This window comes from Medicago truncatula, chromosome 7 (genome assembly GCF_003473485.1).
Source record: "Medicago truncatula cultivar Jemalong A17 chromosome 7, MtrunA17r5.0-ANR, whole genome shotgun sequence".
Lineage (NCBI taxonomy): Eukaryota > Viridiplantae > Streptophyta > Magnoliopsida > Fabales > Fabaceae > Medicago > Medicago truncatula.
The window spans coordinates 49,968,180-49,986,432 of record NC_053048.1 but is presented as its reverse complement, the minus strand read 5'-3'; the positions used below and the strand labels follow the sequence as shown (position 1 = coordinate 49,986,432).

At 31.9% G+C, this 18,253-nt stretch overlaps 3 protein-coding genes across 6 annotated transcripts; 2 read left to right on the top strand and 1 right to left on the bottom strand.

Moving 5' to 3' along the window:
- Positions 1–3,464: 3,464 nt before the first annotated feature.
- On the top strand, positions 3,465–4,144 carry LOC25499455 (uncharacterized). The gene has a single exon (XM_013594726.3). The coding sequence runs from the start codon at positions 3,557–3,559 to the stop codon at positions 4,016–4,018; it is 462 nt and encodes a 153-aa protein (XP_013450180.1). The 5' UTR covers positions 3,465–3,556; the 3' UTR covers positions 4,019–4,144.
- A 134-nt stretch (positions 4,145–4,278) lies between these two features.
- LOC25499454 (putative HVA22-like protein g) lies at positions 4,279–7,050 on the bottom strand. Its single transcript, XM_013594725.3, has 8 exons — positions 6,845–7,050; positions 6,509–6,658; positions 6,385–6,424; positions 6,163–6,261; positions 5,635–5,691; positions 5,482–5,545; positions 5,097–5,312; positions 4,279–4,623 (listed from the first exon to the last, which is right to left on the bottom strand). The coding sequence occupies exons 3-8, from the start codon at positions 6,414–6,416 to the stop codon at positions 4,516–4,518; spliced, it is 576 nt and encodes a 191-aa protein (XP_013450179.1). The 5' UTR covers positions 6,417–6,424; positions 6,509–6,658; positions 6,845–7,050; the 3' UTR covers positions 4,279–4,515.
- Positions 7,051–10,067: 3,017 nt separating this feature from the next.
- Positions 10,068–17,645, top strand: LOC25499453 (lipid droplet-associated hydrolase). Of its 4 annotated transcripts, none has more exons than XM_013594720.3 (14): positions 10,068–10,221; positions 10,372–10,476; positions 10,576–10,649; positions 11,151–11,222; positions 11,320–11,348; positions 11,420–11,470; positions 11,656–11,706; positions 12,171–12,230; positions 12,337–12,419; positions 12,737–12,884; positions 13,387–13,437; positions 13,834–13,938; positions 15,488–15,635; positions 17,255–17,645. In XM_013594720.3, the coding sequence occupies exons 2-13, from the start codon at positions 10,406–10,408 to the stop codon at positions 15,632–15,634; spliced, it is 942 nt and encodes a 313-aa protein (XP_013450174.1). In that variant the 5' UTR covers positions 10,068–10,221; positions 10,372–10,405; the 3' UTR covers position 15,635; positions 17,255–17,645. The 4 variants fall into 4 exon arrangements, with proteins under 4 accessions (XP_013450174.1, XP_039683705.1, XP_024626967.1 ...); XM_039827771.1 differs by having other exon boundaries at positions 17,241–17,517; XM_024771199.2 differs by having other exon boundaries at positions 15,488–15,663; positions 17,255–17,517.
- Positions 17,646–18,253: the final 608 nt, after the last annotated feature.

Sequence of the window (18,253 nt, the reverse complement as noted above, 5' to 3'; positions counted from 1 at the left end):
TAGCTATCATAGACAGTCTCGAATGAGAAATTGATCCAACAAAGATTGTAGATTTTTTAAGTTTAATGTGTTAGTCTTAAATTTGAGCATAGCTTTCAAAGAAGTATGAGAGTACCTTAATGTTGGAAAATGCACCTTTGCACCTTTGCAAAACAACATAACATATCATCGAGATAGAGGATGCAGAATAAAAAACAATAATTGTTGAGGAAAGTCACCCTTGGTAAATGGCGAACAAAAATAATTTGCTTGCATATTCAGTAAACTCAACAATATAGCTTTGTTACGAAAAAAAAGTGACGCCAAAAATCACCTAAAATGGATAAAAAAAAGTTAGAGGCATCACAAGTAAGTCCATCATTTTTTTTATTTTGAGGGATCAAGTAAGTCCATCATGAATACATTCAAAAATCACTATTTTATATAATTTAATTAAAAATAGACGTAGAGTGACTCATTATCCATATATTTTGTTCGTCGCATAACAAACATCATATTTAAAAAGAACAATTATTAAAATCAGCATTTTTAATAATTCAGTGTTCGATTGTGAGATAATTTTTGATCCCTCTATTTTCACATTTGTTGATATTTTGGGCTATAACCCTTTTTTTTTTTTTCGGACAAAAGGGTACTTTTGGCTCCAAAAATGGTGAATTCTAGTTTCAAAAGTGATATTTCTCTTTAGATTCAACATTGGAGCAATGAATCATTTTTTTTCTCGGCAAAAATCACCATTTTTAGGAGAAATATGGGGATTTAGGATTAAAATTGCAACTTTTAATTTGATAGAGGGACCATAAAATACAATTTTTTTTTTTATTTTTAAAAAGAGACTATTTTCATAAATTTGATAAAATAATGAGGTCAAAAGTGCAATTAAGACATTTATTTAATTATTTAAGGCCCCTTTTGGATTGGCTTATTTTGAGCTTATGTGGGCTTATCTACTCCCATAAGTCTTTTTAAAGGTGTTTGGGTAAATAAATAAAAATAGCTTATCATAGTTTCATAAGCTGCTTATGCCATATTTTAATAAGCCTAAATTTTTAGCTTACCCTCCAGCTTAACAAGGAGCTTATGAATTTATGTAACCTCCTTCGATTCTCTCTGGATCCACTTTTTCAAAACATATATTTTTATTTTATTTTTTTGTTTTTAGAAAAAAAAAAACATATATTTTAATTATAATGTTAGTTATCTTTGGTTGTGCATGAGTAACAAAATTGCTATATACTTATCTTACTAAAGTAACACACGTAACTAAAAATTTTTCTTAAGGATGATTTTTATTTTTTTTGAACAAACAAAAATGGATTATATTAACACTGCTAAAGCAGCCCCCTCAGCACAAGATGTACCGAAAAGAATATTTAAAACGATACAAGCAGTTTAAAAATTACAACAAGAGGATGATTTTTATTATTTTTTTGTTACGTAATAAAATGAAACTGGATAAAAAAAATAAACTTAACTTGTCTTTTTTTGGTAACAAACTGTACATTAATATCTATATATATGGTAAATTTACGATCATAATTTCTCAAGTTTATATTTATATTATTATACTTTTTTTTAAAAGAAAGCTTATAATATATTATTATACTTGTGTATAATGATGTTTAGACTATTTATTTACACCTCGAATGTTAATTTTGTCTTATATGAATATTGATATTTTTTTTAAGGACGAATATTGATTATACTATATATATAATTATAATTAATATATTATAATATTGTTTTTTACATCTTGGTTAATTTTATCAAAAAAAATCTTGATAATTGTGGTTCGATTCTTTGATTTTTTTGTTAAATTAAAAATATTTAAAATTTCGATAATTGCTTATGTAATGTCACATCGAAACACTTCAATTTATGTAAGTACTTTTTAGTGTACATATCCAAACATAAATAGCTTATCAAATATAAGAGCTTATGATGTAAGCTCTAATGTTATAAGCATATATATAAGCTGTTTATTCAAACGGGGCCTTAATATTTGGTATCCGGCTTATAAAAGTTTAAAATTGTACAATTAAACTTTATTTTTAAAATTATACACTTAAACTTTAAAATTATACACTTAAACTTTAAAAGTTTTTTTCTTTATAAAACTGTCTACCTCAACCACTGATAATTAATTAAATATTTCAAAAATTATGTTAAATTATTTTCCTTTATTTTAATTCAATTTTTCCTTTTTAAGAAGAAATTAAAAGGTCTAAAATCTCAAAATTTTGACTTGTTTTTGAAGAAAAAAAAACACATTTAAATTATATGATTTGAGTAAAATCTAACAAGTTGAATCGAGTTGTTTGTGAGCTTTAAACGAAATGAATGCGAGTTAAACAAGAAGTTTGTATCAAACTCAGGTAGAGTTTCGAGCTAAATAAATTTCTATTGAATCTTCCTATCTAATGGATTCGAGTTGAGGGAAGTTTGATTCAACTCGACTTATTTCCAATCCATTTAAAAAAAAAAAAATCAACTTTTCATTATCTATACGTATATAAAGAAAACAACATCTTCAACTCTTTTGTGCTGACTTTTTATCTTTCCAGAAAATACCCTCAATTCTCAATATATATACCTTCAATTCTCGATATAAATAACACATGTAACAAATAGATAAGAATAATTTTAAATATTAAAATAAAAGTGTAACAAACTAGATTAGCGTATTTATGCTTACTTTTTCATTATTCCAATTATACCCACTCTTAAACAAAAACTTTTTCTAAAATAAAGATTGTTATTGATGGCATTAAAAAAAAAATAAGAATTTAGATTATATATTTTTGTTATAGTGTTGATTTAATTGAAATAGATAATTATGGTTAGTTTGATTTGTTATAATTTGAAAGCAAAAAACATTTATATTTTTTACTTTTAATCAAAATTTAAGTTTCATAAAAAAACACCGTTCATAATTTTCAAATGCTAGCGCAATAAAAAGAGCGGAAAGATGACACATGAGTGGCCGTCTTTTCGCTAGTGATAACATAACACACAAAATTTTTAATAAGATTCTTTTAGATTTTTTTAGTAAGATTAATTTGGTAAAATTGTTTATTTGATTTATTTATGAATTTTCTTTTTCTTTTTTTTGACTAAATTATTCTTTTTCTTCTTCTTTTTTGGGTACAAACTTTATAATTTTCTTATTAGGAAAAATAGATGAAGTGATTTGGAATAAGCTTTAATGGAAACAAGCTATAGTAGGAAAAATAATAATCCGTGACGAATCACAAACCAATCAAAATCGCCAAACACGTGATTGAGAATCCGAATTTAATTAATACACCTTATTTTAGAATTGGTTATTCAACTTGGAGCGGAGAGGAGAATCTGAATTATTATGGAAAAAAAGATAAAGACAAAAATAAAAACATAAAAAATAATTCAAACAATTGACATAGACAGCATCAATATTTTATATTTATTTAAATATTTTTATTTTGATAGTGCAGTATTTATCACCGTGTCTTATTTTCCTCATTTTTTGTTTCATTCAGTCCTCCAAATCACGTGTTTCTCGATACCGCCGTTAAACATGGCTGATTCCACCACTGCCGCCGCCGCCGTCAATTCACCCCTCCGCCGCCATAACTCCATATCGGCGATAACACCAACAAAGCCACCAATACGCACATCAAGCTTGGATTTAGAGCTTCTTCTACTCAAATCTCCTTCTTCTTTCACTTCATACACATCACTCAGAGACATGCTTCCTTCTCCTCACGCCGTCAACTCTCCGACCGCTTCCTCTGCCACCATGAACTCCGGCTATGAGATCTCAATCCGCAACCGTCTTGTCAAGCAAGCTGCCAGGTCTTATCTCCAGCCCATGTGTTCTTCCGTCGGGAACTCCTCTGCTCCTAATTTCCTCCGCCGCTTTTGGCACCGTCTCTCCTCCGCCAACCACCTTACGGATTGTTTCATCTCCATGGTTTCGGGTTTTACCCGAATTTTTTATCAGATACTCCATACTTTCCGTGGCCAAGTAAGAACATAACACTATCCTTCATAATGGAATGGAGTAGTGGACGCTTATTTTGTAATCCTTTGCTTTTTCTTAGATTGACTTAAAATTTCAATATTGAAGAACATATACCCTATGTTTCTCAATTTTCATTTTCTATTTCCCTTTGCATAGAGTTTGTATAGTTTTTGCATATGGTTCGCAATTGTTATTATGCCTCAAATTCAGAGTGAAATCTAATAAAAGAATAGTCATTTGATCACAATTCACAATGGAAATGAACAAAAACAAAATAAATCAATCAATCTTCAGAAACACAATGTTAATGTTGCTATTTACAAGAAAGCATCAGCAATGGTCAAATGGTCAATGTTTTTTTTTTTTTTCTTCTTCTTCCATTGCTGGGCTTGATTTGAGTATGTACAAAAATGTTACACTTCAACACGAAGTGGACTTAATAGGCTTCCAGATTAGGCTGTATCACTGTATTGATGTGGGTTAGTTCAACTTAGTTGGACTTTGGAGGTTCCTTACTTCTTCTTTCGGCCCACGAAATCATTTTGGTGGAGTTCAAACAATGCTGATCGTATTTCAGGCAATGGTGGGGCACTAGGAACAGGATTCATCCCATCTTTTTTCTGCAAAATAATGTTATCCTTAGTAACAGTACTGGTAACAACGATTTAAACATTAAAAAATGACAAGCAAGCAATGATTTAAAATTGATGGTCAAATGTATGTAATATACTATGCCTGTTCTGTGATTGTGACCTGATTCAATATGTTTTGTTTGGCAACTACTGTGTGTTTTTGTAGTCTGTTATCAGACAATTGAGACTTGGCCATTTGGAAACATTTAACTTGCAACATGCAAATTTGTTTACTAACAATGATAACTTAGCTACGAACCGGTCACGTCAGGTCGTCGTCGACGCCGGTAAAAAATTTAAAAAATTTAAAAAATTTAAAAAATTAAGTAATTGAATCTAAATATATGTGTCGGTGTCGAACACCATGTGTCTGGAGTGTTGACACGGTGACACACTTAATCTCATAGGAGACTTCGCTTCATTAGTCAATTTAGAGAAGGTTAGAGGTTGCTGCAACTCACCTTCTTGGAGGATTTGCCTGATAATCTCTTGGATTGAGCAGCCAAGTGATCAATAACTTGAAAAAATGCAGTTTGCCCCAACTCAGTGCAATTTTGCCAGTAAAAAATTGCCAAATCCCATCCTCTAACTCTCCACTCTTGAAACTTCTTGTCAAAGTCAATTTCATTCTTAGATACATATGGTCTCAACACTTTATTATACACATATCCTGTCCCCTGCATCAAGCAACATTTATCTCATTATCTAACTGAAGAATAGACACAACTTTCACTTTCCTTGGTAAATGGAAAAGAAATTAAACACACAAAAAAAAGTGTTGAGAAAAAGAGAATATGTTAAAGTTGCCTAATAGTCATTGTCTTAAACATGATATGTTCTTCTTACCTTAGTTTTGGGATACCACATGTATATGAACAGGGCAAGCTTCAATTCTCCATACATGGGCAACCTTGAAAAAGTTCCAGCATTAATTTTTTGTACAAATCTTATTAATGAAAATTCAACAATATACAAATGACTAAAAACTCAAGCACTCACCATCCAATAACTACATCTGCAAACTTTTCCAGTACTGTGAAAAAAGCTACAATGATCCTGCAAATTAAATTAATGATGAACAAACACATAAATCAAATCAAACCATGATTATTAACTCCATTTGCACATGCCAGACAACATTATCATAGCATATAATTATGTATACTACTACCAAACATGCTTCTGATAAAGGTGCACATGGTTCTGTTCAATGATTGAACCGCTTTTTAAGTTATTGACCTCGATATAGCCATTTAAAAAGCAGATCCGTTTCTTGGAACAAACTCAAAAGACTTATACTAAATCATTAGTAAAGCTCTTTACCTATTTCTTTCTACTTTAAACATTCTCTGTAATCATGTTTGTCACCATCCACAACAATTTCAGTGCAATTTTATCATGTAAATTTGTTTAGTGCACTAATTATATCAAAACAATCACACAAACAGACAATTTCAGAACTGTATTTTCAATGAAGATGTAGAAGAAGAAGAAGAAGAAGAAGAAGAAGGTGAATGATGATTATACCAGTATTGACACCAGAAACGAAGTTCATCCATTTCAACTTTGTTTCTCTCAACGGTTTTGTAGCATTCAAATCCAGGATATGCATATCCGAGAAGCAATCTGAAATTCAAAATGAAACAAAAGTGTTAGATTATAATTATACATTAATTAACAACAACATTATGTAGAGAAGAATAAGAAAATGGAAACAAGAAGAAATGGAAAAAGTAGTTATATACTTACATAAGACATCGAGTAATGAAATCCCCTAACATTTTGAAACCTTAAAACAGCACCAACAACAAAAATTCATCAAAATTCCGAAACACAGCATGAAATAAATAGTATAAAGATGTTAAGCATTTACCTGTTTAGTCCCACACGCGTTTGACAGAGTCCGAAACTGAAACCGCTTAACTGTTGAAGAAAATTGACAAGTTCAAATGAGAGTTTGAAACTTTTGATTTGGAAAAAGGGTTTAATAGTCTTGTATTATTCTATATGGATGGAAGAAGGCCTGAAGAGAATGAAAAAATGATAAGTCAGATCAGAGGAGGAATAATAACTAACTTCCATCGAGTCCGAGTATATATATATAAAGGAAAAGGAATTTTGTTTTACTTTTCTCAATTGAAATGATAAAATAGATAAAAAAATCAAAAGGGGGAGAGAGAGAGAGAGAGAAAGATTTCTTGCCACGTACGCTTTGATTTTCTTTAATCTTAGACGCCACTCTTGCTTGCTTGGGGTTTTGGTTTGGGGATATTCATTCTTTCTGTTCGTATCATGGAATCACCACCGTTTCCAAGTTAATGCACGCACCGATCTATTTAAACCCCATTTCGTATACATTATACTTGTCAGTTTTGCTTGTTAATAATTTCTACCGTTTCCTTTATGACACTGATATTTGGACAATTTTTTTTACACGTATACAAACACACACCGTATAAAATACATTGATACAAAATTGACATTAAAATACGATGTCTGTGTCATATTCTAATGTCTAAAAAATGAGTGGTTACAATTAAACCCATGAAGTGTATATTTTGGTGTTAACCATCTAATTTTTAGGGAAAAGAACCTTAATCATCAGAGGTTAAAGCAAGTTTTTTCCTTGTTCATAATATTATTTTAACATGAAGAAAATGTCCACACACGTAAAAATAAATGGAATTGGCTTTCTTTATTAAAAAGGAAATAGACTTAGACTAGATGAGTGTTGTTTTAGGAAGGTAGATTAGTTAGTTAATGCTAGTGTAGAGGATGATATAACGCGCATTGACTTGTTCATAAAGAGATGGGTTGTTGAGCCAACTAAGCAACTATATATGTCGTATAATAAAGCTGTTTACTGGTTTTTATCATTACGTGTTCGTCATCACTTAATTACCTTCATATATCCATCGTAGCGGCGAAACGCAACAAAATTGTGTGATTCGTTGAGTTATTATATTTAAGTGAAGGATAGGGATAATAAAAGTTTCATTCATAACATGATGTCATCGTAAACACAAGATAAGTATCAAAGTTGGACCAGTGATTTCAACCTGAATTGAAGGATAAAACTTCCACGAACTTTTCACACAAAATTATGTTGTGGAATGGTATATAATAATGCATGGAAATTTTAGGAGTAAACTTCCCCTAATCCCGAAACTTTCCCACGAAAGTCAGTATTATTAATATATACAAGTGGTCTATTATACTTATGGTTTTCCGATAATCATTGTTGGAAAAACATAATAAAAAATTAAAGTGGTGAAGATGACGAGGGAGCAATTTTAATTGTACAAGAGTGACATTATAAGACTTGTTAATGGATGAGGAGGACTATGTTCTTTAATTGAGCATTCGAGTATCCAATAATTTAAGGTCGAGTGCCCTTAATACTTCAAATGCCAATGGTGTTCAGTTTGAAGGGTGGCAAATGTTAGAGCGATTGTATTAAATCATTTTTCTATTCAATTCAAATCACCAACTTTGATCAAACCTGAATTGGACGACTTACATTTAAACGATTTTCCGATTTAAAAGTGACGAACTCATTAGACCGTTCATTAAACTTTACATTTAAACAACTCTCTAGTTTAAAAAGTGGTGAACTCATTAGACCGTCCGTTCACTGAAGAGGAGGTTAAATATGCGGTATGAGAGTATGACAGTTTTAAAAGTTTTAATGGAATTAATGTTGGTTTCATAAAGGATTTTTGGGTTGAAATTATATAGGGTTAATATATGTTTACCCCCTGTAATATTAGTGAATTCCGGTTTACCCCCTGTAAAAAAATTTGTTTGGATTCTAACCCTGTAATTTGAAGATTTTTGGTTTTCGACCTTCATGAACTTTGATTGTACAAAATCAATGATATAGCAGGGGAGTAACATGAAATATCGAGGATATGACAGAGGGTAAATCGAAATTCTCTCAAATTACAAGGGACGAAAGTACCTTAAATTTTGTAATTTGATGTCATGAAGGTCCAAAATCAAAAAAAATTCAAATTACAGGGTTAGAATCTAAACAATTTTTTTTATAGGGGGTAAACCAAAAATCGCTAATTACAGGGGGTAAACATATATTAATCCAATTAAATATGATGTCATGAGGTTTGTCTCTGAATTCAACATATCAGAAACATGTGAAAGGATTGAATTGTACTATTATTAACACTTATTACAAAAATTGAGAATCTTAGAGTTAATCGGATTTCAGATACATTTTTTTAGTTGGGTCATGGGTGCATGTACAATATTTTAGCTAAAGAGTTGACCGATAGACTTCATAAGGCTATTGAGAGTGTCATTTATGAGTCGCAATAAGCTTTTATAAAAGGGAGGTAGATTGTAGATGAGATTCTTATTGCTATGGAGGTGGTGGATGAGACACGCAAATTAAAGGAGTTATTGTTGTTTAAAGTGCATTTTGAAAAAACTTACGATTCACTTGATTAAATTATTTGCAAGCGATAATGAGCAAAATGAATATTCCAATGTTGCGCATAAGTGGATAATGGAATATATGTGTGTAGGGCACCACCATCGGTTCTTTGTCAAATTGTAGTCTCGCTATTGAATTTTCTTTGTAAAGAAGGTTACGTCTAGGTGATCCTCTATCCCCATTTATTTTTTGGATAATCGTTGAAGGGTTGAATGTAATGTTAAACTCTGCTGTAGATGTTGGTTTCTTTCCGATTATAAAATCGTATAGGTAGAAGGGGTGGGAATCTCTCACCTACAATTTGCTAATGAACTTTCATTGAATAAAAGTTGGACAAATGTCAGAGATTTGGAAGCCGATTTCGTTCTCTATTAATTAATTTCGAGGCTGAAGGTGAATAAATAAATGGTCAATTACCCATGCGAAGTAACATAACCTTTAGTCCACATGGATGTGCCACATGTATGGTGAACTGCCATGTTATAGGGTGTAACGACTAAAATTGACGGGTGAGGATAATTGACTAACGTCGTTTGACAATTTTAAAGGGATTTTGAAGTTTTGCAAAATTCAGAAGGATTTTTTTTACTTAAGTTACAATTTTGGGGGGTTAAATTACATTTTAGGTCATTTAAGTTATTGAATTATAAGATGTTGGTATTAAGTTTTTTTCGTACCACTTACGACCTTTAAGTTATGTGAAAAAAAACCTAAAACCATTTTATTATAATTAAATAAATTAAAAAACCTCCGATATAATTTAACCTTTTAAACGCAATTGACTACTCACTCTTTTTTGTTTTACTCATTTAATAATAAACTTAAAACTAACCCCGTTTAAGCAGGAAATCCGAAGTTCGAACCTCGACCTATACACAAATTATCCTGGTAGCTACCAACTTGTTAGGGACAAGATTTTTTTTTTTATTATTTTTTTTTATGAAAGAAAGAAATAATATTTTTGTTGATAGATTAAGAAATAAATAAATTGTTTATGTTTATTCGTTTTTGTTGCAGTGCATAGAAATTATGAATTCCAGATGTTAAACTCTGAAATGCTTCCACGTCTTGCATATTGGATTACTCGACCAAGAACACTCTCACTCTCTTCCGCTTTTTCCTTCTTCCATTTCCAGGTTAGTTAGTACTTAGTACCTTCCAATTCATTTCGAATCTGTTACATTTGCAATAACATAGAATATCCCTAATCTAATCTATAACATTTGTCTCATACTTTGATTTATTTAATTTACCACACAAATATTTTATTATCACATTTTTTTTAGGACAAGGTTTAGTGCAAAGTGCTTGAACGAGAAAATGAATGAAGAAAATAATTTGCTTTCCAAGGATAGAAAGCGTGCTAATTTTCGATTATGCAGTTTGTCAAAGTATGTAATAGTTATATTATCTTTGAATTTGACAACAATGTTTTTTATTAATTGTTTTTATAGTTTATGATTTATGAATTACTTTGTAATTTTATTTAGTTATACATCTGAAATACTGGAGATACAAGCTGATGCTCCAAGTTTGCATGTTCTCTTTGTTCCTGGAAACCCAGGTGTGGCTTCTATTTGTTTCTCGTTCTCCGCGAGATTATACTGGAGATTCCAAGACTTATTTTCGAATATGTGAATTGAATCTTATTATGAATATTCAGATACATTACTAATAAAAGTATGTCATTTTAAGTAAAATTAAATGACATAAACAAAATTAAAAGTTCATATATTATACATGAACCTCAAAATTATTGAAGATTTGAGTCATAAATTAAACGATAAAAGAAAAGTGGTTGGTTACACTAAGTTTAGGTGGTGATCCATTAGAATGTGGTGATTCATTAGAATGAATCGAGATCCATGCTAGTGAACCGAGATACTGAATCAAGATTCATCATAATAAATCAGAATCCAGAATGAGATTTGTATTCAATTAAAATAGCTATACATTAAAGATTCGTATTGATTGGGTTTAGTTTTGTATCGAATCGAAATACAACTCACATGTATTTTAACATACTGATAACCAATGTGACATTCAGTGTCTTTTGTTACTGCAGGTGTTATTTTATTCTACAAGGACTTTGTGGAATTTCTGTATGAACTTCTTGGGGGAACGGCATCTGTCACAGGCAAGTAAAGGTTGTTCTTTTTTTGTTGTTACTTATAATGTGGAACTCTGATTAACTAGTATATGCTTACTATTCATGTTTATTTGTCACTTATCAGCTATTGGCCAAGTCTCTCACTCAAGAAAGGTACGCGCATTTTGTTCTGTTTCAAATGTCAGTGGCATTCGTGTGTTTCTTATACAGTGTTTTGTTGTTAGGATTGGGAGCATGGACGGTTGTTCTCTTTACAAGATCAGATTGATCATAAAGTATGCTCGATATTTTGATATTCGCATATCATCGGCTGGACCAAATACTGCATTCCTGTATTTGTTTTCTGGTTTAACTGGGATACTTATATACTTGCCATTTTTCTCCATTCTTGACTTAGATAAATATACTTTTAACATTGTATTGATGTGTAACAGTAGTCTTCTTTTCTGTGTTTTTGTAGATTGATTTTATCAAAGAAGAACTGCAAAATATCGAGATTCCTATAATACTGGTGGGTTCTTTTACATCAACACCTCCAATTGTTTTCTCCAGTGTTATTCTGATTTGTAGAGTTGTATGAACTATAACACCAATTTGCTGCAATCTGATCAATCTCCTTTCCCCTTTGAGTATAAGGAATGAAGGATGTCGCTAGAAATACCGAGTTCAAAACTTAATTGCATGTGTCAGCTAACATCCTTTTATTCTTTAAAAGAGAACAATGTTGGAAAAAATGAACTAAACGAGTCTGGTTCTTCGCTAAACTATTTGAAAGCGGTTGTCTTAATGTCATCTATGTTTTCACAACATAAATATCTATTGGAATGAGAAACCAGCAACTCTTTAACATGAAGGTTTAATTATATTCTTCAAGTAAAACTTGTTTTATGCAAAAAATTGTTCTGCATACAGAGAAGTTTAATAACTTTTATTCAAATGAAGTTTTGATAACTAATTTTAGAGTTTTCTTACCAGGTTGGGCACTCTATAGGTTCGTACATATCTATTGAAATGTTCAAGAAGACTCTAGAGAAGGTGACCCGAATTCTGCATATTTAATTAAGCATGAACGCATCATTCCACCCTCCATAATTTCTGATCTTTGTGAACTGTTTGCTTGCATTTCTCCTGGACTCTGCAGGTGAATTATTGTGTTGGACTTTATCCGTTTTTGACACTAAACCCACACTCAACAACACAGTTAATTATTGCAAAAATTGCACAGTAAGTCTGACATTTGCCCCTCAAAGTCAAACCCCTTTGATATTGCCTTCTTTCTTAGATATGACATGAACTAGTAGTGATGTTATGAGTTTAGACATCACATTTCTGATTTGATTCAGACTTTCATACCTGATGAGATTCAATTTACACAATTTTTATACTTTAATCTGAAAATACATTTCGCATTAAAAATTGGTAATTATAATTATCTATCTCTTACGGAAATACAGTTATCAACTTATCATCAAAACTAATTTTTATGATGCTTTTAATTTAAAAATCCTAGATGTTTTTTGAAACGGTTAATGGGATTTCAGATACCAATTTGTAGCTGCTGCTCTCAGCTACCTAACAGCATCATTAGGATTTTTACCAGTCAAGGCTTTGAGGTTTATTGTCGGAAAATCTCTCGGGAAGTCATGGTCCGCCAATGCAGTTGAGGCTGCATGCTCTCACTTGTCACAGGTTAGCTTTACTGTTGAATGAAGAAGGGTTTCAATGTTAGGTCACATTAAACATGTAAATTACTCCCTTTATTCCAAAACTGTGGTCGTTTAAAATATTTGCACATAGATTAAGTAATTACTTAATTCATATGTACAAGTACCAAAATACCCCTCCCCCCCCCTTTTTTTCAAATTCTAAATATCTCATAAATAATCTTGTAAAAAGAAAATGATGTTAATCCTATTTAGGGGTATATTTGGAAGGCAACTTGGATTTCTAAAAAACCTCAAAGTTTTGAAACAGAATGAAAACGCTTAAACGACCGAAGTTTTTGAACAAAGGGAGTTGTGGTTTACCCTTTTTTTATTATTGATCCTTTTTCTTATATAGTTATATTTGGAAATGGGAATATTAATAAAACATCTACATTTATTTTATGATACTGATTATATTTATTCACGGTGGGGTTACATTTGCATCTTTTTTGTATTGATTTTCTCTAACTTTGATAACTTAACAGTACCATACCATGCGAAACGTTCTCTATATGGCCATGTCTGAGTTTAAAAAGGTAAATTACTTCCTTTCTATCAATATACCTTTTATTTTTACCATTTAGTATATTTTTCTTTTACATTTTGCATGTAACATTTTCCCCCCTAAATAATTAACCCCCTCCTCCATTAATAAACAATCATAGCTGTTTTGTTTTGCTGATATCTAGCATGTACTTTCAGCTGTCCTCTGTCACCTAGAGGAGCAAGATAGTTTTTAAACAATTTTTTGGATTTCTCCATATTGGAGTGTAGTAATTTTATGAGAATGGGGGAGTCTCTACTCAACTTTCTTGTATTCTGAGAGATCAAGTATACAAATCTTATTTTGAAGTTTGAACACAAATTTAGTAGTGCTTATATTAGAAAATATCAACTGCATTGATAGTCATGTCATGTGCTTACTATGTTAGTTAGCGGAGGCACCAGATTGGACATTTTTAAGAGAAAGGAAGGATCAATGTGCATTTTTATTTGGTGTTGGTGATCATTGGGGCCCGCTTCAATTGCTTGAAGAGGTATGTTATTGTGTATTTTGGTTACTGTTATTATTATCTTGAAAGCTTTTGCATCTTCTCAAGGAAGATTTGTGCCACAAGCGTAGTCCGGGACCAGGAGTGGCTCCTTTTCAGTGTGTGTTTGTGTGTATAGGATAATTACATGCTTGAGTTTGTACCATAGTCTTGATGATAATTTATGGTCCCAAAATGATCCAACAAAATGATTAAAGTTGAGCCTCCTTTTTATCATTGAGGAAATATTTTTTTGTATCAAAATTTGCAGAAGTTTTCTCTCTAAAGTCTAAATATTAACAGTGAAAAAGTAAGTACCTATTTTCGACTTGAAGCAAGAAGAACCTTATCTTCTTTTTTTAATAGAAAGTTTTATAGTTGTAGATTTTGCTTACAATATGCAAGCTTACAACTGTCCATACCATTAAGCTGAAGTTTTGGTCTGTGTTGAGATCTTTACAAGAACTATGATCTGATGATTCTGATCTTCCCCTTCCTCTTCTTATATTTCCCTACCATAAGCTGTGGACCTTCAATTATACACAAAACAAGAAAGTTTAATTGATTTTCTCTGTTTTCAGTTCAATCAGTAAAATTAAAAATATAGGCTTAAACACACTTTTGGCCCCCTAACTTTGCACCAGTTGCGATTTTGACCCCCTATTAAAAAAAAAAACACATCCCAGCCCCCTAAGTTTCCCCCTTTTGCAACTTTCAATTTTGATCATTCAAAATCAACCATTCAAGACAGTAAAAGATCAAGAAATCAGTCGCAAGCCATATTATTTACCCTATGAATCTGAAACTTGCTCAACAAAACTGCCCACTTGTTTTGAATGATCAAAATTGAAAGTTGCAAAAGGGGGAAACTTAGGGGGTTGGAATGTGGTTTTTTTTTAACAGGGGGCCAATATCGCAACTAGTGCAAACTTAGGGGGCCAAAAGTACGTTTAAGCCAAAAATATACTATTACATAACAGGTGCATGTAAAGTTGCAATACGTTGATTATAAAAAACATGGTACTAAATAATATATACATCTACGATACCTGGAGCACCTTCTTTTTACCATTCTCTTTGTTGCTTCAAAGTAATTGGGCTCTTATAATTTGGAAAAACCAATGAACTGTTGTTTAGCATAAATGAAACTGAAAAGAAATTGCCCCAGTCAACCAGCTGTCCAAAGTTGGATATCAGAGTCTTCCAGTGTACTCTGCATCACCTTTCATGTTTTCTGAGTAAACTAGGCAGCTAGTTAGAGTCAAAACTTTCCAGTAAAATATTTGTACTTCCAGGAAGGGATTGTTTTTAATTTTTTTTTTAGTAAGTTTTTGCAGTGATATAAGATGTGTTAACAGTAAATTATGGGAAAAGAGCGGGGTAAATAGTTTTTGTAATAAAGGCAACCATTGATTGAAATGCTTACCACAAATGTAGTGCTTCTTTTCTTTCATAAGTTTCTCTAGTAATTTCTGTTTGTTCTCAAGTCTTCTTCGTTGTTTATGAAGTATTGAATGATTATCACAGCATAACTCTTAGTTTATTCTGGTCACAGATATCAAACCAGGTTCCGGGTATTGCTTTATCCATTGAACGAGAAAACCACACCCATGGTTTCTGTTGCACTGAGGCTGGTTCATTATGGGTGGCTCAGCATGTGGCAAACTTAATTAAGAATCAGATTGCATGTACAAACCAATGAGGTCTGGCTCTTTGGCTATTGGTTTGTATGTGAGTTTCCAAGTTAAAAGGATTGAATATTTGATAAATTTCATAATGATAGCTCAAAAAAGCTTACTTGAATTTCTTTATCAATGCTACTAATGCATTTGTTTTCTTCATGCTTATCATCGCTAAGAGTATTCAATGACTTTGTAGTGCTCATTTCCTGCTAAGAGTATTCAATGACTTTGTAGTGCTCATTTCCTAATGTAGTGGTAAAAATCAGAATTTGACTCCTTTAAGAATTAGAGCTTAGACATGAACCACCTTAGGTGGCATACACCCACACACATTTGTGATATGTGGCAAATACATTGAAAAAAGAGATGAAATTACTAAAATACCCCTGAAACATGGGGTGTACATGCTAGGTGTATAAAAAAGGGTGTCTACCTATCTTTTTCCTAAGAAAGTGATGAATTTCGAAGGGTGAAATGTATAAGTACATTGTTGATTGAAAAACCTACATGGTAGAACATTATAATTTCATAATTTTCTATACTATATAAGTACATATAATTTATCACAAATACAGTTTTTGATTTTTCAATCACCAGTTATAATTTTCATATTATCCACTATGTTGTGCCTATTACATTTATAAAACAATCAAAGCTATTAGATCTGTAGGGTTTTTGAAATGAAGAGAATGTTCGAGAAAAGTTAATGAAGTAATTATGTGGTTTTATTTGAATGAGAAAAACCAATCCAGATGAATACCGAATCAATATTTAGGGGGTGTTTGGAAGAGTGTGTATAGACTTATCTTGTGACTTATAAGCACTTTGTAAGTGTTTAAAAGAACTTTTGCAGATAGCTAAAGATAGGCTTATAGGTTGTTTCCAGTTATTTTCATAAGCTCCTTAGTTAACTTATAGAATACAACTTATACAAAATCTATGCAGAGACTACCCTCATGTTCTATTCGTTTGTAAAAATGACTTATACAAAATCTATGTAGATCTACCTAACTTAGGTTGAATTCTAATATAAGTGCTTATTGAAAAACGCTGGATTAAGTTGTTTACTCAAACACCTCCTTATAGAGATACAAGTAGTTTGCTTAATGCTCTAATTAATTGAATTTCAACAGGACTGTAACAACTAACAAAGTTAGGTAGAAGGCTTGGGACCTAGGAGTGTGCTCCTCTCTAGGTTTCATGTTCGAATTTCCTAGGTGGCGACAATTCCTGTGTTAGGCTTCAATTGGTCCCTTCGGTAGTGGACGATGGGATTGGTCCCCCCCGGAGTAGTCGTTCCTTGGGCCAGATACCAAGTTTCCAAACAAAAAGTTAGGTAGATCTACTAACTACTCAAACATGAGCAACTATACAGATGCGACACACACTACCAGATGCCAACTGCATTCTATGACATTGTAGCGCTTGTCTCCCCGTCGTAAAAAGTGAAAACCACCTTAGTTGTAGAAAGAGTGGGGTAAATACTTTTGTAATTAAGACAACTAGCCATGATCACGGTGCTTCTGTTTCTTTGATAAGCTTCCCTAATAATCTGTTTGTTCTCAAGTTTTTTTTTTCTTCCTCATTTACTATGGCATAGAATGATTATTGTAGCATAATATATAGTTTATTCTGGCCAGAGATTTCAAAGCAGGTTCCAAGTAGCAGGTTGCGGGAGAAAACTACACCTGTGGTTTCTATTGCACTGAGGCTGGTTCATCATGGGTGGCTCAACATGTGGCAAACATTATCAAGAATCCGACAGCATGTACAAACCAATAAGGTCTGATTCTCTTGCTATTGTGGCCAATGTTATGTGAGTTTTAAGTTAATGACAGAAAGATTGATAAATTTGAAACATTTATAGCTTAAAAAATGAGTTACATATCTTTATCAGTGTCAATAGTGCATTTGTTTCTCTTAATTTTATCATAGCCAACTCTATTCTACTATGACAATGGTGGTGTCGTCTCCCAGTTGTAAATTTAGAGTTAAATCAATTGAAAAACCAAAGGAATAAATAAATTTAAACTTCAAAGTCTGTTGTAGGACCATGCACTTGTAGAATTTGCCATTCTTTGACAACTGTTACTGCGGGGAAGTTTTTGGTGGTGGCAAACACCACTATAAACTCACACGCAAAGTGGAAAATCCCGGGTTTGGGTCCGAGCACCACGAAAGATATCGAACCTAACAATGTCGATATTACCGGTTATGCTAGGCCTTGTTGATTTTGTATATCATTTTACTTTAGAATTTATGCCCACTGTAATATTTTGACAACAAAATACTAACTTGATAAAGGTATTAATTAATTAAAAGAATGACCTAAAATAATTAATGCCATCAATAACAAGTAACCAAAATTGGTGATGAAGATAAGCAAAATCACGAGTGTCTTTCAGAAAGCTTAATCTAAATTAGCTTGTACCCCGTGACTACATGTGATTGTTCAAACCAAATGTTTTTTTTAATTACCTTAATTTTTCTTTATATGAATAAACATGATTCCTTTCTAAATATCTGCATCTACGCCTAGGCAATAGTGTGTCACAAACTATAGTGCTTTCTTCCTTAAAAAAAAAAAGATAAAAACTATAATGCTTTTAAAGGGCAAACTCGAGTTTAACAACATTAAC

What these genes read in the sequence shown, in the direction of transcription:
- LOC25499454 (XM_013594725.3), bottom strand. Translation starts at nt 6,416, where the DNA reads ATGTTAGGGGATTTCATTACTCGATGTCTTAT. An exon ending in TGTGGTATCCCAAAACTAAG is followed by an intron (nt 5,313 to 5,481) that starts GTAAGAAGAACA and finishes TGCTTGATGCAG; the next exon opens with GGGACAGGATATGTGTATAA. An exon ending in CAGGCAAATCCTCCAAGAAG is followed by an intron (nt 4,624 to 5,096) that starts GTGAGTTGCAGC and finishes ATTATTTTGCAG; the next exon opens with AAAAAAGATGGGATGAATCC.
- LOC25499455 (XM_013594726.3), top strand. Translation starts at nt 3,557, where the DNA reads ATGGCTGATTCCACCACTGCCGCCGCCGCCGTCAATTCACCCCTCCGC.
- LOC25499453 (XM_013594720.3), top strand. Translation starts at nt 10,406, where the DNA reads ATGAATGAAGAAAATAATTTGCTTTCCAAGGATAGAAAGCGTGCTAAT. An exon ending in CGATTATGCAGTTTGTCAAA is followed by an intron (nt 10,477 to 10,575) that starts GTATGTAATAGT and finishes AATTTTATTTAG; the next exon opens with TTATACATCTGAAATACTGG. An exon ending in GGGAACGGCATCTGTCACAG is followed by an intron (nt 11,223 to 11,319) that starts GCAAGTAAAGGT and finishes GTCACTTATCAG; the next exon opens with CTATTGGCCAAGTCTCTCAC.